The sequence below is a fragment of the Ursus arctos genome, unplaced genomic scaffold (assembly GCF_023065955.2).
Source record: "Ursus arctos isolate Adak ecotype North America unplaced genomic scaffold, UrsArc2.0 scaffold_11, whole genome shotgun sequence".
Lineage (NCBI taxonomy): Eukaryota > Metazoa > Chordata > Mammalia > Carnivora > Ursidae > Ursus > Ursus arctos.
In genome coordinates, this window is record NW_026622775.1 from 9710652 (window position 1) to 9737751 (window position 27100).

The 27100-nt window shown below is 36.8% G+C and overlaps 1 protein-coding gene across 1 annotated transcript in view; it reads right to left on the reverse strand.

Moving 5' to 3' along the window:
* Window positions 1-350: 350 nt before the first annotated feature.
* The window catches only part of NDST4 (N-deacetylase and N-sulfotransferase 4), a 239607-nt gene continuing 212857 nt past the window's right edge, over window positions 351-27100 (reverse strand). The window contains exons 7-13 of the mRNA XM_026499230.3: window positions 21667-21763; window positions 15773-15896; window positions 13717-13891; window positions 8036-8206; window positions 6991-7100; window positions 3471-3573; window positions 351-470 (exon numbers count right to left, since the gene is read on the reverse strand). Of these exons, the coding sequence (XP_026355015.2) occupies window positions 351-470; window positions 3471-3573; window positions 6991-7100; window positions 8036-8206; window positions 13717-13891; window positions 15773-15896; window positions 21667-21763 (900 nt within the window). The remainder of the gene's footprint in view (window positions 471-3470; window positions 3574-6990; window positions 7101-8035; window positions 8207-13716; window positions 13892-15772; window positions 15897-21666; window positions 21764-27100) is intronic.

The window sequence follows — 27100 nt, forward strand, 5'->3', positions numbered from 1 at the left end:
TCTCATTTGTCACTTGCATATAATTAGGATTCTCAGTTTTATGTAGAATTTCTGAAACCCTGTGGTTAACAGAGGAACTGGGGTGTGTTATGACCCTCACACTGGAAACTGGATAATGCCGCAAAACCCCACATTTCTTCCCAGAAGCTCACACAGGGATGGATGCTAGTAATTGCCAATGCGTGCATATACAACAGTTTTCATTTTATGAAAAAGGTAGAAGGAAATTTATTCACACAGTCCTCTGTTGACAATCACAAGTTCAGTAGGGGAATAAAAGTTGTGGGGTTTGCTTTTCTATTGAATAGTCAAAGGAAGCATCCTTTGAGCCTTGGTTCTTGTCTCCAGTGCTATCTCACTTTCTGCAACTCCTGTCTCAGCCAGGATGGCAGAGGTTGCCCCAGTCTGTGCAGCAGTTTGGACAGTTCCACATTATGATCTCGGTAGTAATTAGAGAGGAAAGTTCTAGACTGGAAAGCAAAAAGAAAAAAAAATTGAAGGAAGGTATTAGTTCATTATACACAATTAAGCAATCTATATTTCTTAAAATTCTATTACAATGTAGTTGTCTATAAAATATGCATTTCTTTGGATTGTTCCCCAGATATCACTCATTACCTTTTGAAAAGATTTGGCAGAACTGTAGCTATAAAATAAAAATAGGTTCAAGTATATCTTTTCTGGCTTATATACCATGGAGGCACTTATTTATTGCGGTATTGGTCAAGTCTATGCAGGGAGAGAATTTGATGAAAGGTAATGACACTAAAGAAGAATGAGGTAGGAACCTGAAGTGGTACCAAATCTACAAAAGGGAGCTAGAAAAAAAACAGACATTTCCTTTAAAATTGGTCACTTTCTGTAAAATTGGGCCATAGCATAAAAAGTGAACATAAATAACCATAAAAGTTGAAGTTCATGATTAAAGAAGTTACTTACAACTTTGCAAAAATATTTTCTATGTTTATTCAGGACAAAGATTAATGCCTTTAAAGCAAGAGCTTTTACTTCAAAAATAGTATAAGATCTCATTATAAAAATCATTATAATGGACTTTCTTGTGATTCTTAAATTCCTAGTCAAACTGGAATGACTGTCCCTTATTAGATGAATGGGAAAACAAAGAATGCTCAAAAATATCAGTAGTCTTACTTTATGTTTTCCTGTATTTCTGGGAAACAGAAAATTTATAATTGGGTTTTCTCTCTGGATGTCATTTACCATATATTATAACCCAATGAACATTGTTTTGTGTCTCTGATAAAATAGTAGAGATGAACACTTTTCCTTGTGTAAATATAGGAGCAATGGCCCAAACACTGTTTTCGTTCTGGTCAAAGTTAATACCATCTCATTTAAGCCCTTTCCAATATTTTAACACAAATGAGTCTCTTTCTTCACAAAATTCCCTTGGCAACTTTTGTGTGTACGGTGGAAATGGACTTAAGACAACTACATTTCGTCTTGTACCATCCACCAGATATTTCATTACATTTCTGCCCTTAAACCAGATTGTAAACACTTCAAAGTCTGGGTAAGATGCTTATAAAAGTAGTGAGAACATTACACTGATTTCTTGGCAGATTAAAGTGATATCTGAAACTCTTTTGAAATTATTGAGTTCAAAGGTATAGTTCAAGGAATTTCTGGTACTTCTATTTCCATAGTAACACCTGAATTACTTTGCCTACGTTGCCTTGGGAGAGATACTCTTTATATCTGGCTCAGCTGATGGCTAACGGGTTTCCCAAACTTAGTCTACCTCCTCAAACCATTCCCCCTCCTTTTTAAAAAGATTTTATTTATGTATTTGTCAGAGACAGTACACAAGCGGGGGGAGCAGCAGGAAGAGGCAGAAGGAGAAGCAGACGCTCCGCTGAGCAGGGAGCCCAATGTGGGACTCCATTCCAGCACCCTGGGATCATGACCTGAGCCGATGGCAGATGCTTAACCAACTGAGCCACCCAGGTGCCCCGTGCCACCACTTTTATTAAGAAATTTTTTTCCCTGGGGCGCCTGGGTAGCTCAGTCGTTAAGCGTCTGCCTTCAGCTCAGGGCGTGATCCTGGCGTTCTGGGATCTAGCCCCACATCAGGCTCCTCCACTGGGAGTCTGCTTCTCCCTCTCCCACTCCCCCTGCTTGTGTTCCCTCTCTCGCTGGCTGTCTCTCTGTCAAATAAATAAATAAAATCTCTAAAAAAAAATTTTTTCCCCCTGCTTTTGTAGTTTGTCATTGCTTTATGTATCTTATTATAAATCAATGACAATAACTAATTTACTCTCTTATAATAAATCTGAGTTCATAACTGTTTTATCTTGCATCCTCTCTGTGATATTGTGATTTATGATATAAAATATATCTAGTTTTTGGTCCCTTTTCTAGCACAGAGCTCCTAAAATCCTTGGAATTTCCTAAATGAAAGAGTTATAAAGGTATCTTTTGTTATGTTAATTAAGTGACTTCTGGACCCCTCCTGGATGGGGGCTGTTTGCTCAGAGAAGCAACCATGTGATTAGAGGGTTGTAACTTTAAGTCCCACCCTGATGACCTCAGAGGAAAGAGGAGCTGGGGATTGAATCAATTGCCACTTACCAATGATTTAATCAATTATGTCTCTGTAATGAAATCTCTAACAAAAACCCAAAAAGGACTTGGTGTAGAGAACTTCCTTGTTGATGGACATGTGGAGACTGGAGGAGAGTGGCTCACTCTTTCACTTTTATGGCTTTCCCCATAACTTGCCCAATGCATTCCTTCCATCTGGCTATTCCTGAGTTATATTCCTTTATAATTAACATGTGATCTGGTAAGTAATGTTTCTGTGAGTTCTGTGAGTCACTAGTAGCAAAGGAATTGAACCCAAGGAGAAGGTTGTTAGAACTTTCAATCTGTAGCTGGTTGGTTGGTCAGAAGCCCAGGTGACAAGCTGGGCTTGCAACTGGTATCGGAGGTTGGGGAGAGACAGTCTTATAGAAATGAGCCCTTACCTGTGGGATCTAATGCTCTCTCAGGGTAGATATTGTCAGAACTGAGTTGAATTGTAGGATACCCAGCTGGTGTCTGAGCACTGATTGGTGGTGTGGAGAAAATTCCCTACCCACATGTCGGCTCTCCGTTGCTTAACTCAGTATCCAGGCATTTTACAGGCATTGCATTTGCATATTTAATATATAATAATAATGTCTATATATTTTATCCAAAATTACTTGTTTAGTAAACAATTCATTTAAGTACTTTACAAATAGTTACTGTTCAATAAGTATTTATGTTTCAACCACATCCTAACGGCATACAATTACTATGAATATCTATCAATTATTGATCTTTGTCAGCCTATCTATAGTCTAATATATAAAACACTGAGAGCAGAGAAGGAGAAGAAAAAAGAAGCAAACATATTGTCCCTTATTTTGAAACAGTTGTACACACAATGTTTTATCAAAGTATTTCAAAGATTAGGAAAATATTACCTCTGGATCCATAGGTGGATATTTTCGGCCTTTGCTCTTTCCAAGGCATTTGGTCTTTCCTCCTTCCAGTAGTTGACACCAAAAGCCCTTTTGGGGATCAAACCTACAAAAGATCAAACATATACATGATTATAAAAATATAATGACTATAAATTGTATACAGAATTTTGAGTGAGAGAGCTTCACTGATTGGATAAAGAAAATGCACTTTGGTATGCCCATTGTTTCAGTTTAATTTAATTCTGTTTTATAAGTATTCATTGAATTGATTTAAAAGTTTAATTGAGATTAAATAAACTATATGTTATTACATATTTTTGAATATTTCTACTGAATGAAAAAAGACCTGTAAATCTTTAATCCAATCTTAGATTGAAATTATTAAGTTTCATATTTTCTCTATTCATCCATAAAAGATCAAGCACCAATCATCAAAACTGCAATCCATATATACACAGGACTTTTAAAATATTTATTTGCTTATTAATATGATTTCTCTGTCAAAATATGTTAACAGATTTCTTTGAAATAATTCAATGGTATATATTAAAGGGACTGAATGTAATGTAAGTAAACCTTTGTGAATATAAACATGAAATAAAACTTCTAATTTGGAAGAATGCTGTAGTTTTTCAAGTTCAAAATGTTTATACTTTTTAAGGAGGAAGTGGTGAGTGGAAGATTAGACAACTCTTCATTTCTTTTGTTGACGGCGAATGATCCTATGGGATAATACAGGTCCCTATACTTTAAAAGAAAATTCTAATGTTTTGCTCCTATAGCTGCATAAAGTTACAAAAGAAAGGATGTATGGACTAATTGTTTAAACTCAGATATATAAAAACCTTTGTTTAGGACTAACAAGATAGGAAAAATGGAAGAATAAACCAAATAAGAAGAGAAATTTAAAATTTATTGCTATGGGACTTGCTGCATACATAAAACATCGAAAAGGTTTGCATTTTTGTTGCTCAGCAGATGTTTTAGAAGGATGAAGCATAATTGACTGGGATGTAAAGTTAATTAGTTGCAGAATATTTTGTTGCCCTGGGCCCATTCCTATAATACCGGTGCACCTGCAATTTGCCTCTGCACATATGTGAACTCATTTAGGGGGAGAGGGAAATTTTCTTCACAGTTCCCTGCCCAACCTATTATTAGAGACCCGATCCTTGCAGTCCCGGTTGTCCTAGTACATGTTATCAATTAAAATTAAACACATCACTGGTTAAATGGATAAAAGGAAGACAGAGTCATTTCCAACCTGGACTTTTCCTTTTCAATCTGCTCCTTGCCTATCACAGTCCTTTCTCTAGTTTTCATTAATTTCCCAAGAGGAAAAACAATTCAGCATGCTCTGCAAAATGAGATGGGGAAGTCGGCATAACTATGCCCCTGAACAGCATTTTCTGCCTCAGGATGAGAATATTTAACTGCATTAAGGTAAAATACAGTTTTGGCAACAAAGCCAAGATATTTATACCCACACTGAGAGCATCTCCTTTGCTCTCAGGTGTATGGAGGTCCCAGGATGGGCTGCAGTCTCTCCCTGTCTCCACAGCAGCTGTTGTGAGGCAGAATGTAATACAACTTGAGGAAGAAGAGCCATACTGAAAGTCACTCTTTTAGATAGGGCTGTCATAACCTTGACTCCACATTCTTTTGTTGTCCTGGTTTCATTTATTGCATTGATGTTATATACCCTAACAGAGGGCATTTACTTTTTCTAAGTTATATGAATTCATTGTTTTATGGTTTTATCTTAGAAGTCACGATATTGTGAAATGAAGATGCAAAGCCTTTCTCGAGTAAATGTTGGACAACTTTGAGACAGCAACAAATTGGTTGCCACATGACTTCTTTTATTACTTTGAACATCACTATAGTTATTAATTTTTGTGATGTGAGACATTAAAAACCATATATTCTGTCCTTGTTTGTAATCTCTTCTTGAAAAGTATGATTTTACAGGTTTACTGAACCATAAGCAACTATTTGTAGTAAACAAGATAGAACCATTCCCTAAACCACTGCAGGCAGGCAGGCAGGGGAAGACAAGCGAACATCAATAACTATTAATGTAAAATGTATTCTAGGAAGCTTTGTCTACTTAATCAGCAGGGGCATGCCTTGTATTGTTGTTATTTCCATGTGTAGGTAAAAACTTCATTAGGGTTGTTTGAGTGGATAAGGAACAACCCAATCTTATTACTGCTTTTCCTGTCCTTCCATTACCCTCTCTAATTGTCTAATTGCTGATTCTAATCTGCTGTGAACTGGGAAATTATATAATCAGGCTTGTTAGAATTTTGCCTAAAATTTAATAGGCTTTGTATCAGGCCTTGTGAGGGAGTCAAGTACATGCCCTTTTAAAATATGTTTTGGCTCCCTAGAGGTTTTGTTTGTTTATTTTGCTTCTTTACCTTTCCCCCCATCTTTAGTTACCCAAGTATACAGTTCTATTTTTCTAAGATGATTGCAACAATATCTCCCCTCCCGTATTCTTTTCTGAAGAATGCTCTTGCTCCTCCCCATTAAGAAGGGGAGGCGCCTTGCCCTCTCTATGGATTTGTACTGGCTTCAGTGACTTAGTTAATCAATAAAATGAGCTGAAATGATGCTGTGCGACTTGCAAGACTAGGTCAGAGAAGGCGATGGCTGCCTTGGATCACACTTCCTTAACATATCACTCCTTCTCGGAACACAACCACTACACTCTCCAAAAGCCACACGAAGAGGTCTCATCCCATTGAGCTTGGCCTTTGAGCCATCCCAGTCCAAAAGCCAAAGATATGACTGAAAAAGTGAAGAAACCTCCAGAACATTCCATCCCCAGACATTTGATCATACCCAGATAGTCACATTTCCCTCCCTGTGTATTATGAGCCGAGGCAAGTTGTTCCGGCTGTGTCTTGTCTGAATTCCCAGCCCCCAGAGTCCATGAGCATAATAAAATGGCTGTGGTAATATGCTGGTGGGTTTGGGGATGGATTGTCATGCAAAAATAGATAACTGGAAGATTATATGTATTACACTTGGTTATACATAATTTAATAAATACAAAGTAAAATATGAATTTATCCTTTTCCCCATTCTGCCCCCAATACTGGTCACTTTCACAGAGTTAATGGTGGCCATCAGCATTTCATTTCTAACCTGTAAATTCTTGGGGAAGAGACTATATTTTTTTACCTTTGTAATTTCAAATTCTAGGACAATTTTTGAAGCGTAGGCATCTAAAAAGTTTACTTAACCAAACTTACATTGGGAAAAAGCCCACCAAGAAGAGAGTTTGTGATATATAAAATGCCTATAGGATGACACTTTGAAAAACAAAGTATTTGTGGTATTCAAAAGGAAGACACTACATGAATAATGAGGATACTCCTTTGACTGCTTTTGAGGAGCATAATGATATATAAATTCATAGCTAGTATTAATGATGCTATATACACACCTACCAGTGATAATTTATGATGGCAAATAATGGAAATGAAATCAAGCATGAGAATAGACTCACGTTAGCGCTTCAGAATAATTATAATGAGGTGTAACTCCCAGAAACTTCTGGACTTCATCCATCACAGTAGCTGGGTCAGATCTCAGCTGCTGTCCATCAATAATTAGCAACTATAAAGTCAAAAATAGTCACTTTGTGAAGAACAAAACTAAATTAAATAGACTGAGCTGCCTCACTTGACCTGGTATGACATTAATCAATTAGGTCAGTGTGAATGGAAGAAAATATGCATTACTTAGGATACATTTTAATGTTTACTATTCTTGTGTCCTTCCAAATAAACAACAATTGAAGTTTGCCATCCGCATCATTTATAACCCTTAACTAACTTGATTGTAAATCAGAAATAAACACAGATACTCTCTTGATTTAGTAGTTTTCAGTAGATACTCAATTTTCCATCTGTCAGGTAATCAGATAATTAACCAGCTGACAGAATCCCCTGAGCTAACCTTGGAGCCAAAGACTTGGAAATGGCATACAGATGAAAATTACTCATCTATTCTACTTACACACATGACAAAGAACTCAGGTTTTGGTCATGACCTGATCGGGAGTAAAGAATATAAATAATGTGGATGTTTCCTCAAATCCTTACCTCTTGGTCTATCCCACTTTCCTGGAGCTGCTATGGCATTTTCCATTTTGACAGTCGAGTGCATGACCTCTTCCTTCCTTTCTAAGTGCCCTAGAGGACAGATGTCGGACTATCTGCATGTGGTGTTCCATAAAGGTATTGTCTAAATGGCTATTCTCTGAGTAGTTGAGTTACTGCTTATGGATCACATGATGTCTCTCATGTGAGGACTCAACACTTTGAGACCAGCTACTACCCAAAAGAAGATCCCAAGAATATGTTTCACGGCCACTTAACATTTTAATACTATTATTGACATTAAAAATATAAAAATCCACATATCTTCTTTAGGTATGATTGTCCCATTATGAATTGTTGTCTGTGGCAATGTTATTTCTTATTTTCTGTTTGTCAAGTGCAATACAGCTAAGGTATATTAAACAGAAGAAATTAATTTGAGGACCTTACCTGCGAAGTAGCAAAGTAAGTTAGCCATCTTTCTATGTGGACCGCATACCATCCAGGTACTAGGCATCTCCTTTGTAAAGCTTTCAGGTCAGATGGGGCCCAATGTCCGGTTGTGATAACTTCATAGAAATTAAACCTCAGGGCAGCTGGATCTTCATGAGATCGTTGGTGCTTTAACAAGGAAGTCAATTGTAAAATTGGTTTTCTTTATGCATGCAGAGATATGTGTGCATATTTGTATTTGATGTATGTACATGTGTGTGTCTTTTATTTCCAAAAAGGAATGAAAATGATAAATTAATTTTAGAATGAAAAAATAAAGTGAAAAGTGCATATATTAAAACCTAGGCAATGGCATATTGCTTATTTAAAGTACAAGCTTTCCATGTATATCAAGTGGTATGCACATAAGCCTGTGGTTGTCTTCATGTCTAAAATGTCTACATACAAGACAAAAGACAGAGTATAGGATTCTCTTCATGGGTCTGATTAAAAATGAATAGATATCAGGGACTAGACAAATCAAGCCCAGTGAAAAGAGATTTAGATTGGCAAGAGCAGGTTTATATATTACTCTGCTCATTGTCTAATCACAGCTACTCCTACAGGTTCTGACGTTTCCTCAATACCCTTGTGTGGCAGATACTATGAGTGCAGGGAAAGCGATGTGTATTCCTAATACGAGTCTGGGTGTCATAACGATGTTGATGTTGCCCAAAGTCCTTTCCTATTGCTCTCCCAAGAATTTCCATTTATCCCCGCTAATTTCCAAGTACTGATTCACTACTACTTTTCAGTATCAAATCCTCTGAGTCTTTCATATCAAACCATCAATAGTAGGCTCAAGAGCCTAATACAATGAGAGATGAATTTAGCAGTCAATACAATTTCATAAACACTCACTAAGCTCCTTACCAGAACAAAAAACTGCTGTAGATTCTGGGGATAAAAAGATATAAGCAAAATGTAATCTCTATCTTCAAAGAAATAAAAGTTTTCTACAGGAAGCAATAGATTAACAGACTATAATGAAGTCAAATATTTGACCAGAATCATATATATTGCTGTGGTAGCCAGACCAATCAGTGATCAGTTCTGAATGAAAGATGAAGGGATCTTTTCAAGTGGTTGACATTTCTGAGCTACAATGTAATAACAGAGGTTTTTATAAGTCGAAAAAAATAAACATAGAAACTAAGAGAACTTGATGCCTTAAGTTTGAGTGAAAGTGGATGAGTAATAGGAATGGATGAATTGGTTTTGGAAGATATATAAAAGTTTAAGATAAAGAACATTAACCACAAGATGAGGATGGGAGTGTATTAGGACCTGATACAATTGTGTAACAGCAGGTCATCTATGTGAGTTAGAAATAAAAATTAAAAAAGTAAAGATGAGTAAGAAGTGGTTCAACAGTAACCAGTGAGTGGTAGGTTGGTGGAACTAATAAAACTTTTGAAGGCCTCTCATTATTCTATAGTTATTGACATTCTTATATGTATATGCATTATGCTGGGTACATAGAGACAACATAATATATTGAATTAATACAATGTTTAGAAACTATATAACTTGAATAAAGGATATAAAAATACTATGTGCATATTAATATGTTAATGCTAAAATTTCTATTTTAAGCAGTGATAATATGGAACTGTACTTAACCTGCCCTACACTGATTTATAAAAGTTTAACACCAACTTTTCTTTATCTTCCAGAAACTAAGAAGATTAGCATAAAAATATGACCAGAAGTCACAAAGGGACATATTTTATGGAAAAAAAAATAACACTATAGCTTCTTTGTGAGGCCCATTATAAAAATGTGGAGTAGAAATTACAGTGGCAGGTGACATTTGTAGGGGTTTCTGAATTACACCTGCTGAGCTTTGGATTTATGGTATTTACTGAATAGACAGGACTAGCTAAGTAATAGGCTGCATTATTTTGAAACGTGGAGCAGTTTGGGGACCCTACTCTTAGCAATATGACAATAAAAATATCGGGAAAAATAATTTCTTTAAAACACATGTGTTCAAAGAATTTACTTGAAAAAGCAGGCACAGATTCTCTTTTATTTAAATAGTTTAATCTATGTGAAAAAAGATTCATATAAATTTGTTCTACGTTTTCTGCTAGGAGAATGTACAACATTTGACCCCAAGTACTTGTATTCAAAATTTTTTAAGGAAGCTTTAATATTTCAATGCTTTTGTCATTTTTTTTAAAAAGTAAGTTTATGTTGCTTTGCAATATGAGTTTTCATAAAGAGAGAAAGGCACATTTTTCTATCTTGAGGGAGACAGTGACTCATGGATTCTAATAATAATATTTGGATCTTGCTCCCAATTCAGGTGTTCTCCTAGGATCCCTGACCTCTTGCAACCCCAATGTATAGGGTCACATTTTTCTGTTCATTTTTATTTGTTCTTGGCCATAAATATTTATCGAAGAAAGTCAAGAAAAAGAATGAATAAAAAAGTAAAGAATGGATAAAAAATAAATGAATAAAGAAGTAATAAAAAATAGAAATTACTTGTATGTTCTTTAAAAATTCCTTTTGAGTCTTGTTTTTGGGGCATTAATTTATATATGCATTAAACATACCCATACACAAATGCACTCATATCATGGGATTTTAGTGCATGTACATTATTACCACCACAAATTCAAGATCACCTTTAATTAGGCCTTCACAGCTATCAGCAATTTTACATTTCGGTGGTCAACTTTATTACACCCCTGTACAAAGATTTCACATTGCCTTTTTTGTCTCCTCAAAGTGCTGTCTCCCAAATTATCTCCTTCTTTTTCATCAGATTAACTCATTCTCAACTTTCCAAAGGAAGAAGAGCCCATCGGAATCACTTCAATTTCTCTATCTCAGACCTTCAAATTTACCAGCATATACATTTATCCTCTCTTCTAACTCTTACGTTTCAATGGGAGGATTCTTAACCAGAGCTCTACTGATATAATTCAGAGGGTCTATGAACTTGGATCTGGAAAAAAAAAACAGTCTTTTTATTTTCAGTAACTTTTAAATAAAATTTTGCTTTTATTATACCTGTGATTTTACCACCAATAAAAACCAGCTATTTTTGTATCACATTACAGGTGTTTCAGGTATATCAAAACGCTGTTCGTGCTTGCCCTTACTTCAACATTACAGCAGCATTAGTCCTGCCATTAGATCTGGGCATTTCATTGTTAAATAAATAAAAATTTGTTACTGATTTAAAAATTACTTTGACAATTATATTTTAAGAAAGTTGTTTCTCTGTAATTCTGCATAGTTTTGTGCTTTTAAAACGTGTTCCTGAAATGGGACCCATAGACTCCATCAGCTGGCCAGGAGGGTCCCTGCACAAGACAAGGGAAGTCTGGATGCTTCCCTCCCATCTAAGCTATTTCCTATAGTCATCTCTTCCTGGCCCCACCTCAGGATGGTCACAGGACTGATTTCCAGTTTCTCTCCTGGGCCTTAAACATCTTTCCTTTTTGGAAACCTCTCATGATTCAAATCACTACCACCCTAAATCACAGTTTCCTTGAACCCACTTTAACGTCTCTGTAATAAGCGTGGGTCTTGTTTTTCCCTTTGAAATCTCGCGTTTCTATTTGTTCTTCCCACTTAGTTTTTCCTCCACCAAATCCATCTGGTTTTGTTCTTCTCATTCTGTCGCTAAAGGTTCTACTTGCCTCCATGCCTTTCAACTCAGAGAAAATAATTCAGGCCTTGTTTTGCCGAACTGTCTAATTTCTTAGCAGCGCTTTGACACTGTGGTCACCTCCTCCATTTGGTAGTACTCCATCCCCTTGTATTCAGTGTCATCACACTCCTGGATTTTTCCTTCTACTCCTCTGGCTGTGTTCTCTTATCTCCGTGGCTGCCTCATCATTCTCTATACTTTGCTTCTCTAAACTCTCTCCTTAGGCAGTTTCACCATTTTTGTGGCTTTTGGCCTCTGATTCACAAATTTCTGTCTTTGGTTCTGACCTCTCCCCAGAATGCCTGCTGACTCTACTGTTCTTCTCCAGACAACAGGGATTCCATACCCCACGATCACCATTTGTACCACATCTTTAGCAGCCCTCCCCTGAACCAGTCCCGTGTCCTTCTTCAGTGCTTCTATTTTTATGGGAATATGTACTCATAATCCTGTTGTCCACATCAGAAATTTGGTTCATCCTTGACACTGTTTCCTCACCAGGTTCTGTTGGTTTTAATCCCTACACGTCCCTTGATCCTTTATGCTTCCCTCAGTCTATACCTAACTCTTGCTGTCAATGCTGCCTCTATTTCTCAGCAGCCTCAACAGGAAATCTAGCAGTCACATACTGGCTTAACTCTTCAAAGGCTTTCAGCTGCTTGAAGAATGGCAGCCACATGGTTCCCCCACCCGAGTTCTGGCGTCTGTGTACATCTCAGACTCATCTCCCACCGGTCTCCACCTCGGGTTTTGCTCTCTAACCACATCGAAGTTTTCTTAGTTCTTTAAATGTGCTAATCCTTGCACCCAGGCAACCACATATACTTTTCCCTTTCCCCGACTCTCCTTCTATCCCCCTTAGTTTATACGGACTCATTCTTCAGTCTTAAGTCTAAAGTTTATTTCTCTAGAGAATGCTTTCTTAGTACCTTACAAATTTCCTCACAGAGCATTCAAAATTTTTAATTATGTATCTTTGTGATTATTTGATTAATATTTATCCACACATTAAAATGGACACAATGTTTAATTAATATTCTACTGATTAAAACCACCACTAAATATTGTTGCAGAATATTGGACTGCAGTGTGACATGAATTTATATTGTTGGGTATTTACTTTTACTTTTATTGTTATTATTGTTTGACTAGTACTGTGGTATAGAAAGGGATAAATATTTGTCCATCCCTTTGAAGTTTTTTTATGATTGATTCCAGAAGAGGATCCATAACACAACAGGACCTTTACAAAACTATTTTGATAATCATTGCCAAATTGGTGTTCAGAAAAGATCTCCATCTATACCCTGCTATTGGAATGTTTGAATACCTTTGCCATCACACCCTTGCCAGCAGGGAGAATAAACATTACAATTTTTGTCAAGACGATACTCAAAAATACTTATCATTTTGATTTATATTTTGTTGCTCCCTAATCGGGTTGATCATTTTTCATATAAATTGTTGAGCAGTCACATTTGTGGCTGTCTTTGTGTATGTGAAATATTTACCTATGCATTCTGTTTATTTGCTCATTTTTCTACTGAGATATTATATTTTTTATTTTTACCAATTTACAGAACTTTTTTTTCTTACACGTTAAGGGTCCTAAACCATTTACCATGTATTATTAAAGATTCTCTACTTGGATATGTACTTTTCTTTTGTTAATTCTGATAGACTAATATTTTACATGTTTATACTGTCTAGTCAATCTATTAATCCTTTATGTTTGATGTTTTCTATTACTTTATGTTTGAAATTCCTTGCCCAACTTCACATGAATCAAATGTTCAGCTTTTATTATTTACAATTTCTTTTCTTTTCCTTTCTTTTTTGGGGGACGTTAGCTCTGTACCATTTGGCTGTTAAATACATCTGGATATCTAGACTTTATTTTGGTATTCACCATTGCTTATATTTCAGCCATGGTCGAATGTTTTTAAAAATATTTTTTACTGCTTCATACCTGGTACCAAGAGTATGCCCTGTCTGAGGGGTCGATGAGGATGGTGATGATCTTGGCTTTGGGGACCAGAGATGCTGCTCGCTTGGGAGCTTCTTCTGAATGGAAGTAATTAGCACTCTTTTCAAATAGAAAGTCACTTGTAATGTTGGATGGAGTAGGAAAAAAGTCCATATACCTGAAGGCAGAGAAAAATAATCTGAGATCTAAGTTTTTCTCTAACATGCTATGGATTAATTGAACATTTTTACATTCATTTATATTGATTTCTAATTATTAAAGTTATAATAGTTGAAATCATGGCTATTCTATACACTTTGACTATGAAGACAAGCTGAAGTATTACTGTTCTAATGAACTATGTAGGGCAGGAGAAAGAGGGATTTGAAATAGGTGGATTGTTAAGAAGAGAGGGAAAATCTTTTAGATTTGGGTTGATGTTCTCTGCTATCAGAAGCCAAATCCAGAAAAATTAAGTTTACCCTTGGCAAAAGGCAAATTACACAGTATTGCCTAGTAAATATTTTAAAATAGTAAATTTTTGTTTGCAAACTTGAATGCAAAATTTTTAATTTAAGATGGACGTGCGCAAGAGAGGAGGATGTGTAAGTCAGAAGAGCTATAAAATCCTAAACAGAGTAGGGCATAGCTGCTCTCCTCCTTTTTAACTTCTGCATAATTTGTAGTATGTGTAGCAATGTGAGCACATTACAGTCTATCCAGAGTCATTAAGAGGATATTTCCTGCTAGTTGATCCTGTGGTGCCTCGGTAGGTTCACTCCTCCATATGCTGTCAGAACATACCTCTGTGTGTAGATTATGGAATCAATATGTTCAGAGGTTAACTTAGTGCAAGGCTTTAATTATGTGTGTAATCCTCCTTACACCTCATCACTTCTCTAACCCTCAAATGTTCTAGAAATAAATAATGAGAGCAATTAAGAATTCATATAAGACACTTATTTTCCTCTTTGACATTTGTTATTATGTTTCCCAAATGCGAAGTGGTGAAAAGTCTCATCTATATTCCTGCTTAACAATTTGTGTTCCATTTGAGCTCGCAGATAAGAGAAAATTGCTGTTCTGCTTTTAGTAACTTGCATGCACTTCCAAAATTCATTTCGTCTTTTTAAAGTAAGGTAGAATAGTAATATCTTAGGTGCAGAGTGGGTGCATCTCTACACGTGATAGGAAGCCAGATCTGCTCACTGGCATTGCCCCTCCCCTACTCTAACCCTAGCAGGGTCTAAACAGAACAGGCCTCTTTTTGGGGACAGGCTCATATGTGGTGTTGACATAAAGTTACACACTACAGAGGTATGCGTTTAGGGGAATTCTCCTTGGAGGAGATTTGCCTTATATTACTGGAAGTTGGAATCAGAGCGATATTTTCTTAGAAAATTGGGATAAAGCTTGAAAGAAGCTCCAGAGTAAAGACCAGTTCTAATATCAGGTTTATTCTATTTCAGTTTAGGGAAAATATTGTGATTTTTAGATTTTTCATAATTTATTAAATGCAAAGTAATATTCCTTTTATGCATGTGCACGGCTGGCATTAATATGGTTTTGGAAATGCTATGTTATTATTTGTATGACAACTATCAGCTTATATTATAATACAACATTTTGTAGTCTATGTGGTTAATGAAGATACATGTCACAGTATAAAATAACTTTTTCATTTGTTTCCTCAAGCATCATTTGTGAAGACAAATTATGTAGTTAAAGAAATTCTAGTCACAGTAAAATAATAATATGCTTAAGCAGAATTTTAAATATCTTTATGAATAATTCTGACAAAAATATTTCATAATCTTCTTTATTCAATCATATTAATTTACCAGAAAAATATGATCATTATTGCACTGTCCAAATCAAATTATAGGCAACACTGATTAAACATATCGCCGTTATAAATTAATTTCTAATTCACTATAGTAGAATTGAGCATAACAAATTTATGCTGTAATTATGTAGATGCCATGCATATGTCTATAATTGCTCTGCTGTGATTGAGCATGTGTTAATAATGGTCTTTATTTTTTGTTATTTTCCTTACCAATCAATTCCCTTGTGGTAGTTGTTGCCATTAAAGAATTGAACTTCTTCAAACGTTTTGGGACTGGGAAGATTGCTGATGATGGAAGGGTGCATAAGAAGGAATAAATAAAGTGCAGTTGTTCCTATAGCAAAAAGGAGGCAAAGGGTTATATATGGCAACAAAAGAAGAGACGAATACTACTTCAGCAAAATTTTTGCTCAAAAAGTAATATGCAGAAGACCAATTTTTTTCCTTAAGGGACACTTGGGTGGCTCAGTTGATTAAGCATCTGCCTTTGGCTCAGGTCATGATTCCAGGGGTGCTGGGATCCAGCCCCATGTTGGGCTCCCTGCTCAGCTGGAGTCTGCTTCTCCCTCTCCCTTCGTCTTTCCCCCCAGCCCTCCTGCTCATTCTCTCTCTCCCTCTCTCTCTCTCTCTGTGTCTCAAATAAATAAATAAAACCTTTTAAAAAATGATTTCCTTAAAATCAATTAAGTGCAATTCATGTGGCAACAATCTAAGTATCCTTTTATTAGTCTTCATGATTCTATTTACCTAAACAGTTGATTTAATATTAGTATGTAGGCAAAGTGAAGCAGACTGATGATACAGTTATTTTTGTCTTTGATGTACTTTTTTTTTTTTACATTTTTTCTGTTTGATATGCAATAACTGTTCTCCTGCTTATAGATGATACAGAGTTTCTGCTTTAAATTATTTTATTTGAGGTGAAAAGTCATTTACTTGAAGGAAAAATGTGAAATAAGGTACCACAGGAGATGTATAACATACAAAAAATGCAAAACCACACAGGTGGTTGTACATAGATATGACAAAACTGGGCATCTGAAGGGGATGATACTGTGCTCTAAGCTGAGAGAGAACTTCAGATACTGGTGGTTCAAATTCTCTCATGGAGTCAGGGGAGTGGCTAAAGCACCAATGACATCCATCTCAATACCTGAACCTGGTGGATCTCATTTAATATTATATTCAAATCAGTTAAATTAAATCAAACTATTCAACACATGCTGACTGGTGCTACTCTGTGTAAGTCCATGGTGATATCTTTTTTTTTTTTTTTTTTCCTGGTGAGAACTCTTGATAAGAAAAACTCATTTGCTGGCCTTGATTAACTTAAAGTGTATGTGTGGACTTGGGTCAAGTAAACAGGTAATTGCAACATGTGAGACAGTTTCCATAGTGAGAAAAGACCAGAGTGCTTTCCTAACACATGAGAGAATGGGTGACTTAGACTTGAGAAGTCAGTGAAACCTTCCAGGAGGAAGTGTTTTCTCAGCTTGTACCTTAAAAACATGTGTTCCCAGTAAGGTTGAAAGAGGAGGGCGGGAATCTGGAAAGATGGCCACTTGAATGTACTACCCTAGCAAAATGGGGCAATCTGATCTGATAACTGAGGCACTAGGCTGGGCAGACTGGCTGATAGAACCCACGGAGCGTACACATCACAGAAGGCTCAGATGCCATCTCTGACCCTTGTTTCCTTTTGAGTTGGGCCAAACACTGAGGGCCACGGCAGAAAGAATCATGAAGTGACTGGGTTTCCATAGTTCTCATGAATCAAAATTTCCCTTCTGGAAAAGATGATCCCTTTTGTATAACACATTGGACCTAGGACGGTTTGTTGGATTTCCCACCCCTAGCAGAGTTGGAGATGAGCTACACAGGTGTGCTTTCAGGACAGTTACAATTGCAGCCCGGGATCTGGAAGCTGAGCAGATCATCAGAGAATTGGTATTTTATTCCAACATATCTTAAGCTCGTAAGAGCAAAGGCTACTGTGCTTTAAGTATTAATGAGATGGCCACCTGATTAGATCCTCGCAGCTTTACAGGACCACCAAGCCTGAATAGGGACATGAGTAGTTAAAAGAAAATGATAACAGATCTAAGGGAACCACCACCTCGGTTGAAGAAAGGTGAAGGAATCCAGAATAGGTGGTTCCTAGTGAAATGGGAGGGTAAAATTAATAAATGCCCTTAACAATTTAATTACTAATTTTAAACAACTTTTAATTATTTTTGTTTTTAAAGATTTATTCATTTGTTTTAGAGAGAGAGAGCACGAGTGAGCACAGGGGTAGGGGCAGAGGAAGGGGGAGAGAGAGAATCTCAACCAGACTCCCCCCTGAGCATGGAGCCCTCCCAGGGCTCCATCTCATGACCCTGTGATCATGACCTGAGCCAAAACTGAAAGTCAGGGGGCGCCTGGGTGGCACAGCGGTTAAACGTCTGCCTTCGGCTCAGGGCGTGATCCCAGCGTTATGGGATCGAGCCCCACATCAGGCTCCTCCGCTATGAACCTGCTTCTTCCTCTCCCACTCCCCCTGCTTGTGTTCCCTCTCTCGCTGGCTGTCTCTATCTCTGTCAAATAAATAAATAAAATCTTTAAAACAAACAAACAAACAAACAAAAAAACCCTAAAAGTCAGACACTTAACCAACAGAGCCACCAAAGCGCCCCAAAACCACTCTTAAAAATTAACAAAAATGGGGGTGCCTGGGTAGCTCAGCCAGTTAAGTGTCTGCCTTCTGCTCAGGTCATGATCCGGGAGTCCCAGGATTGAGCCCCACGTCCGGGTCGCAGCTCAGCAGGGAGTCTGCTTCTCCCTCTGTCCCTCACCCTGCTTGTGTTCTCTCTATCTCTCTCTCAAATAAATAAAATCTTTAAAAAATAAAATAAAAATTAACAAAAATGGAATCAAATCATATAAACTCAGTTTAAAAATTAGAGGAATCAGAACTGGTTAGGAACTGAATTAGAGGCCCAAAGGACTGTCTCAAACACATTGGAAAACACAGATATAAAATTAGGGGGAGCAATGGAGTCCTCAAGAACTGATCGGAAACACTCCTGAAAATAACAGGAGTTCAAAAAGGAGAAACTATGAGAGGAGGAACAAAAATGTTCCAGGGAGAAGAAACAAATTAGAGTATTATAGAGTAGTATCTGGAAGGGAACAGGGAATTCAGAAAGGTTCTTTCTATATACCTTTTAGGATGGGACCTACATAAAGATGTTTAGCTGATGACGAGAATAGTGTGTGTGTGTGTGTGTGTGTGTGTGTGTGTGTGTGAGAGAGAGAGAGAGAGATTTGAGACACATAAGAGAGCTGAGAATATTGATAGTTTAATATCCCTGAGATGTTGAGACTGAATAGATCCAGGGTACAGATAAAGGAATATTTTTGAACTATTGCTGAATATCGAGAAATAAATACATTATAATCTCACTCAGTAACACGTACAAATGTTTAATCACCCTGATGGTCACAGAATTGTCCCAGATCTCCCCTGAGTTACATAAAGTCAAACCCTTTATGTTCTGAGCCACAGCACCTTCATGCCACCAGAAGCAGGAGGGACTTCGAGGAGGTGGGAGAAAGGACAGGAAGGAGAAAGCCTTTTCAACTGGGGACAGTAGGTATGTGGCTTGATATTCATATAATCAGTCATAAAACCTGGGCTCACTGCCCCAAAATGTATATTTATTTTATTATAACCTTTGTTTTCATCTATTACTGACATTCATTTTTATCCAATGTATTCGATATAAATATTTTGTGGAGGAAGTAAAAGAGACCTCATCCGTGGCAGTACTCTCAGAGAAACTGCATTCTATTTTATATACAATTAATTTTGCTTTTAGTTTTACCAGAGTAAGCCAATCAAATCATGAGAAAATAATATGGACAATGGGGACACTGATTTTCTGAGAGAGGTAAGGCCAAAAGTTATGCTTTTAGAATTATTGTGCTAGGGGCACCTGGGTGGCTCAGTGGGTTAAGCATCTGCCTTTGGCTCAGTTCCTGATCTGGGATCCTGGGATGGAGCCCCACATCGGGCTCCCTGCTCAGTGGGCCATCTGTTTCTCCCTCTCCCTCACTCTCTGCCCCTCTCCCCACTTGTGCTCTCTCTCCCTCAAATAAATAGATAAAATCTTAAAAAAATAGATTGTGCAAAATTTAACCCTTCTGGAAATCCCCTCCTAACCTGGTAATATCGAAATTTGATCCGGAATCACAAAAATGCCTGTCTGTTCAAAGGATCCTAGCAGGACTAAGATTTAACCTTTGAGCGCCATAAAGCCCAGACCCACCCTGCTCTCTGCCTGTCGTCATGCACTGCCCCACCACCAGCTGAAAGGAATTGCTTCCAGGATTCAGCAACACAGAAGAGGGACATCAGTTCCTTCCATTTACACTTCATAACAATTGAGAAAAAAGGGCTTTGAGGACTACGTTTATATCTCATGCTTATTGCAAGGGATGTGTAGGCCATGTTTAAGTTGTTTAAAGACAACTTTGCATTGCAGACCAAATTCTTAGCATTTGCTGCCTCCGGGAAATTTACAGCTCTGACAGCAGTGGGAATTTTGCCAACTAAAGCAATGAGGAGAACAAAAGAAGACTTTAGACTTCTATGATTGAACAGATTTTAAGAATTATCACAACCATTTTCACATTAGAATAGCATTTTCACAGCATATAAAATATTATTAGCATGCAATTCCTTTATTTTAACTTGTTTGTTTGTTTGCCTGGGGATGCCAAAAGCAGCTGAAAGCTTAGTTATTTCCGTACTGGTAGGTCAAATATTAAAATCTAAAGGTGTAAGTTATTGTCTTTATAAATACAAACAACAAGGAGGAAAACTAGATTTATACTTACTAACCTGTAGTTTTCTAGCAGAACTAAGAAGTAATAATATTCAATGACAAATGATAAAAGATATATCCTTAAATTAAATTCTTAGCATAATTTTACAACACAAGAATGTTTTATTTCTTTAGTAGTCTTTCCAGAGCTAGCCCTGCTATAAGGGAGTTGGTAGAAATTAATGCACATTTTAAACAACAACAACACAAGTGATATATCCGAAAATATGTGCTGATTTTTTTCCCCTCCCTGCCCACGTGTAACTTACTGTTGTAATACAATTTATATTCCTGGAGGAAGAAAAGATTTCAACAACCAATATCTAATAGTCTGGAAATTTTGCCCACAACCTTTAAAATGATCTACTTGCTTGTATTACAAATATCTTCATCTGGGCCAGGCTTATTTATTGTGACGGTTTGTTTTGTGTTATGGTTTGTGCACTCACTGATGAAAATGCTTCTAGTCAAAGTAGTGAATTCAAAATACAGCAACTCAATAAAAACTTTAATTAATCAGGACATGAGCAAAGTGTATAAAACTGTCATATGCTGAAGAAAGTATAAAATATTCTAATTGAAAGTGTCATCTCATTGGTGAAATACTTTCACTCTCTTTTACTGCAGTCTTATATACTTGTCCTTCAGCATATGAGAAAATACTAAGGGAAAAATGCCTGATGAACCTCAGGTGTATCAGATAATAAGTCCAAACCATATTTATACTTAGTAATTATTTTAAAAAAACAAATCACACATGTAGAATATTTGAAAGTAATGATGGCAATGGCTCTGAAAAAAATCAATTCAAGGCTGATATACAGTGTAAAATTGTATAAATCAAGCCAAGTGCTTGCTTTCAAACTTAATTTAGGACATAATTAGGCAAAGCTACAAAAAAGTAAGGATTAAAAATCAGATACTGCAACTGTGGTACATTAACACAAAGTTGTCAAAAATTTGACATCTGTTGAACAGCTTTAAAATCTGTAGTTAAAATTTCGTCCTCAAGTCTAATTAATAGGCAGCGTTAGGGCCCCTTCGCGGATCATAGCACAAAGATGGTCCATAGGAATGAAGAACAATTCAAATAATGAACTTGAGTAGATGTCTAGATATTTCACAAAGCGAGACCTAATCCATTTATACTGTATGGCAACATGTTTCATGACAAAAAGGAAAAAATAAAAAAATAAAATAAAAAAAGAATCAGATGGCACAGTTGGCTATTCCTACCTGTTTTTTGTGGTCCGATGACAAGGAATTTTGGCAAGTGGTCACAAGTTTTCTCTCTGGACCAAATGTCTTTGTGCCGTTTATCATCACATGGATTCTGCAGGAAGGAAGAACGATAAATCTTACTGTGGAATGAATCTCTGGCCGTGTAATGTAAAAATTGTTCAAAGGACGGGATCAAATTCTTGCGCGATACCCTAGAATTAGAAGTTAGACCCTGTTCTGGTTCTGGTTCTCTGCTTTCCAAACTGTTTCCTTATAAAATGGCACCTTCCTTCTTTTCCTAGCTCCAAGGCTAGAGCTCAGCATCAAGCTGATCTTGCTGTCGGCCTCTGCTGAAACTTGGCTGCCTTTGAACTGCTGCGATTCCACTCCGTCTCTGGTTTTACATTGCACGTTTGTATATCTGAGCCTTCGCTTGTCTTAACCTCGTTTGACCATATTTTCTCAGATATCTGAGCTCTGCCCTAATTGTTCCTATTTTTTTTTCCCTAGAGGCGGAAGGGCCATCCTTGAACTCCAGACTTGGCCAACTTTTCCTTTCTTTTTCACGTTATGTGCTGTTCTGTGCTGATCCAGCAAATCCTAATGTTTGTCTATACCCTATAAGCTGATGGGAAGTAGATTAACATTTCTAGCCTGTACCTCCCTTCTGAGCTTTTAACAATATTTTAAATTGTATTTATATAATTGCTGTATAGATGTAGTGAGGAAATGCCAGACCCAACAATATCCATTCCATTCTCCTTCCATTTCATTTGAGTGACCCACGTTTATTACCTAAATCATGACACTTTTGAGAATTGAAAGGGCCATTAAGTGAAAATAATACAATTTTAAAAATATTTATTGACTGACAAATTGGTTTTATTATAGTTAATCTAAATAATATATTAAAATCATTTTCATAAATAAAATTCTGTCTAAAACCATATGTTAGGCATTGAAATAATTATAATTTTATATTTATTATCCAAATATTAAAAATGACATAAGATGACTAATCATTTATGGTTCATATTTATGTACTTTAATCTGTTCTTTAGCCACATCTTTTTCTAATATCATGTCCGCAAAGTTCTACTAAAGAATGATTGTTTTCAGTATGATCCTATTATGTTCTACTTTCCCATAAAACTGACTGCAATCTTTTTCAAAGTTCCACTCATGATTAATAAATTTGAAAATGTTGGTACTTTCAATGGACTCTTTTCTATAGATCACTATATTTTTAACTGGGGAAATATTTTCTTTATAGAGTGGAAGTAAGCAAGAGTAAATTATGTTAAAGGAAATGTGTTTCTATTATTTCCAATTCTAACTTTTTTTCATATTGAAATTCCTAAATATTAGAGACCAAATATTTCAGTTATTTTCCATTTAGAGTATCTTTCTTTGATGAATATTTTTCTAGATAAAACTTGTTAGATAAGTTGCCTTTAATTATGACACTTTTGACCATTTTGCCAAATACAGGTGCTGCAAAATCATAGACTTCTCAACATCACATTCCAGCACAGAATATAAATTTATCTAATTAAAAATAGGAGATCCATCAAGAAATGCTTACCACAGTTGAACTTCCAAAGTTCAATTAAAGAATGCCAAATTAAACCCTCTAGTTCATTTGAATTCTCATTATTTAATTTGTTTAGTCTCCTCCCTTCTTGCTTTGAAGCTTTTTTTTTTAAGAGGACAAAAAGCACTAAAGGAAGAGAAAAATATTATTTAAATATATTTTTTCTCAAACTAATATTTTAATTTTTTCTCAAAAATAATTTTCAAAGCTGCTTGTCCTCAGAGTCATTATATAGACTGAAAGGGCCTGGGTCATCTTGACATTCCACAGAACTTAACTTTGGTCTACTATACCAATGATGTGATGTTAATTGTACATGTTAGGTAACAAGTATCAAGTATTCTGGCTGCCTTGGGAAGACACATGCATTCCAGAGGGTGGAAGAAAAGCCAGCAAAGTTTTGGGGGCCTACCACCTTTGGTGATTTTTCAAGGTCCAGTGGTGTGGAGCATGCCGAGACATTCCCACCAAAGTAAAGGTCTGTTTTTGTTATTTGCGACTCCTACTACTAAGACAGAAGCACAGGGCTTGATAGGCCACTTTGGATTTAGGAAGCAGCATTTTATTGTGCTAGGGAATACTGCTCTGAGTCATTGACAAGATGCTGCAGAAAATTGTGTTTTGAGTGGAACCCAGAACAAGAAAGAGTCCTGCAAGAGATAAGACCAGACCTTCCACTTGGCTCATACATCTGGGCAGACCTATGGTACTATGGCATCTATGGTATAAAAGACACCAAATAGAGTTTTGGTCCAGCTCCAGAAGAGAATCACAAAGTACACCCCCGAGGTTCTGCAGCAGGGTGTGTCACCTCTAGCAGATCATTCAGACTGGTATCTACTTCTGGTATGTTACTAGAAGAGATAGTGTTTGTCATGAATTTTCAAAGTGGTTGTGTGGCCATGATTAGACATCATAAGCTGAGTATTGGGTTGTACCCAGTAGCAGTTCATTGTAAGATGAGAGTGGTATGTCTGGGATTGATCTCAAGCTGATCCAAAGGCTACAAGTAAGCTTATAAATGAGTGGCCCCGACCCTTATGTCACCTATCACTGTTCCACCAATATCTTTATGTCAGCTTATTCCTAGAGTTTCATGGAAGGCCCCCTAAAATCTGCTGATGAAGAAGGGGAAACTCAAGCTTGGTTTGTGGATAGGTTGATTCATATGTTGGCAGAAGGCTAAGGTGGACCGCTGCTGCACTACAGCCCCATTTGGAGAGGTTCCTAAAAACCAGTAATTAAGGGAAAACTTCCAATTAACAGAGTTCTGGGCAATGTTCGGGGTCATCTACTTTTTTGTGGATAGACTAATAAGGCAACATAAGAATATAACAGATGAATAGGTAGTGGTGAATGGATTAGCCAAGGGACTTAAAGCAGCAGCATGGGAATATTAGGGCTAATAAGTTCTGGGAAAAGGTCATGTGGATGGACCCATGATAGTGATCAAAAAGTGTGATGAACTTGTACTACACATTAATGTACACCAGAGGATATTAAATGTAGAAGTGCTAAACAACCAAGTGGACAGAATGATTCAGCCAGTTCCCAATATTCCCACATGTCCCCTAACCTCTGTCCTTAGCCAACCCATTGCTGAAGTCATGGAGTAGCCACAATAGCAAGATGGAGGCCATTCATGGGCCTCCTTCTCCTAAGTCTGCTCTAGTTATAGCCACGGTTGAATATTTGATTTGTCAGTAACGGAGACCAGTTCTAAATCCCAGAAATAGCACTATCTGCCACTTAGTAGAAAATTGATTTTATTGGACATTTCCATTTTGAAAAGGGCACTGACCATTCTGACCCCTGCTCACACATATTCGGAATATGGATTTGCCTTTTCTATTCATATAAGCTGTTTCCTCTTCTCTTTCCTGTTTTACTTTTTCCCTTATAGGTTTTTCTTGAGAGCATCTCTTTAATAAATCATTTGGGACCAAATTTCTTATCTCAGACTTGATCCTAATGCATTTTCCATCCCCAGCTTCCATTGGAACAAGAGTGGAGTGCAATATAAAAAGACCAATAATATATAAAGACAAGTGCACTATGTGAGAATTTGCCTTGGAAAATGTTAAGCTATACATCTTGGGTTTCTCTATGAATTCATCTGTAGAAATTGTGATAAAAGGAGTTAATTACAAGCCAATAAACTTCACATTTTTAATTTATTTTGCATAATAACTGAAATTTTATTTTATTTTTGCCAGTGTCTTTATTTTCTGCCATAATTTTATTTAGTATTCAATCTCAAATGCTCAATAGTCTAGCTTCAGTTTAACTCTCTAACCATATTTTTCACTGAGGCAGAGAAGGGTAAACTATCTAGTCTCCTTCTCTTCCTTCAGTTAGAGAACATTCCCTATTTTGTGTAGCCTGTAAGTTTCCTGCTAGAGACTGTATTTCACAGTCTCTTTTGAATCAAACTTTCTTCATATGAATCATTTCAGTCCAAAGGAAAGAAAGCCAAAATGATGTTAAATATCTTCTTAAGGATAAAACCACTCTCCTTGGATTTCCCCTTTCCTACTGACTGCCAGTTGCAAAATGGTCCCAATTATAGGATGTGCCTTGGACTCAGAGTTGTTGAACAGCTGGGGCCCTGAATGACCATGTGGAACCAAGCTGTCTAACTCTCTTAAATGGCCTGCCCATTTTTAGACAGTTGTATGAGTGAGAAATATGTATGTATTTTATTTAGCCAATTTACTGTTTGGAATGTCATCATTACAGCAACATTGCTGGTACTCTAACTCAATGTGTTTCAAAGCATTTGTCTATGAGAAGGTAAGGGACTTGTGTCAGAATGTGAATTATTGAACTGCTTACTTCAATAAGAACATCGTGCTATAAGAAAAAAAAACCCCAAAATTCCAGGGGAAGCAGCCAACATGCTCAGTGATATAGCTGGTTTACATGTTGGCACAAGCTTCCTCTCTCATGATAAATCAGCAACAAACAATTCAAACCCATCCATGGACTGCACTTTGAGTAGCACCGTTCTGAACAAACAATTGCCAACACCATACACAAAAATAAACTCAAAATGGATCAAGAACCTAATATGAGCCCTGAAACCATAAAATTCCTAGAAGAAAACAGGCAGTAATCTCTTTGGCTTTAGCAACATTTTTCTAGATATATCCTCTCAGGCAAGGGAAACAAAAGCAAAAGTAAATTAATAGGACTACACCAAAATAAAAAGCCTTTCTTTGCACAGCAAAGGAAACCATCAACAAAATGAAAAGGCAACCTACTGAATGGGAGAAGATATATGCAAATGATATATATGGTAATGGGTTTATATTCAAAACATGTAAAGAACTTATACAACTCAACACCAAAAAAACAAACAAACAAACCCAAAAAACAATCTGATTAAAAATTGGGCAGAGGGCTTGAACAGACATTTTTCCAAAGAAGACATACAGGTGGCCATCAGACACATGAAAAGGTGCTCAACATCACTCATCATCAGGGAAACGCAAATCAAGACACAATGAGATACCAACTTACACCTGTGAGAATGGCTAGAATCAAAGACAAGAAATAAGAAATATTGGTGAGGATGTGGAGAAAAAAGATCCCTCGGGCGCTGTTGGCAGGAATGTGGGAATGTAAATTGGTACAGCCACTGTGGAAAACAGTATAGAGGGTCCTCAAAAAAGGAAGAATAGAAATACCGCATGATCCACTAACTCCACCACTGGGTATTTACCCAAAGAAAACACAAACACTAATTTGAAAAGATCTATGCACCTCTATGTTTATTGCAGCATTATTCACAGTAGTCAAGATATGGAAGCAACCCAAGTGTCCATCGGTAGACGAATGCATAGAGAGTATGTG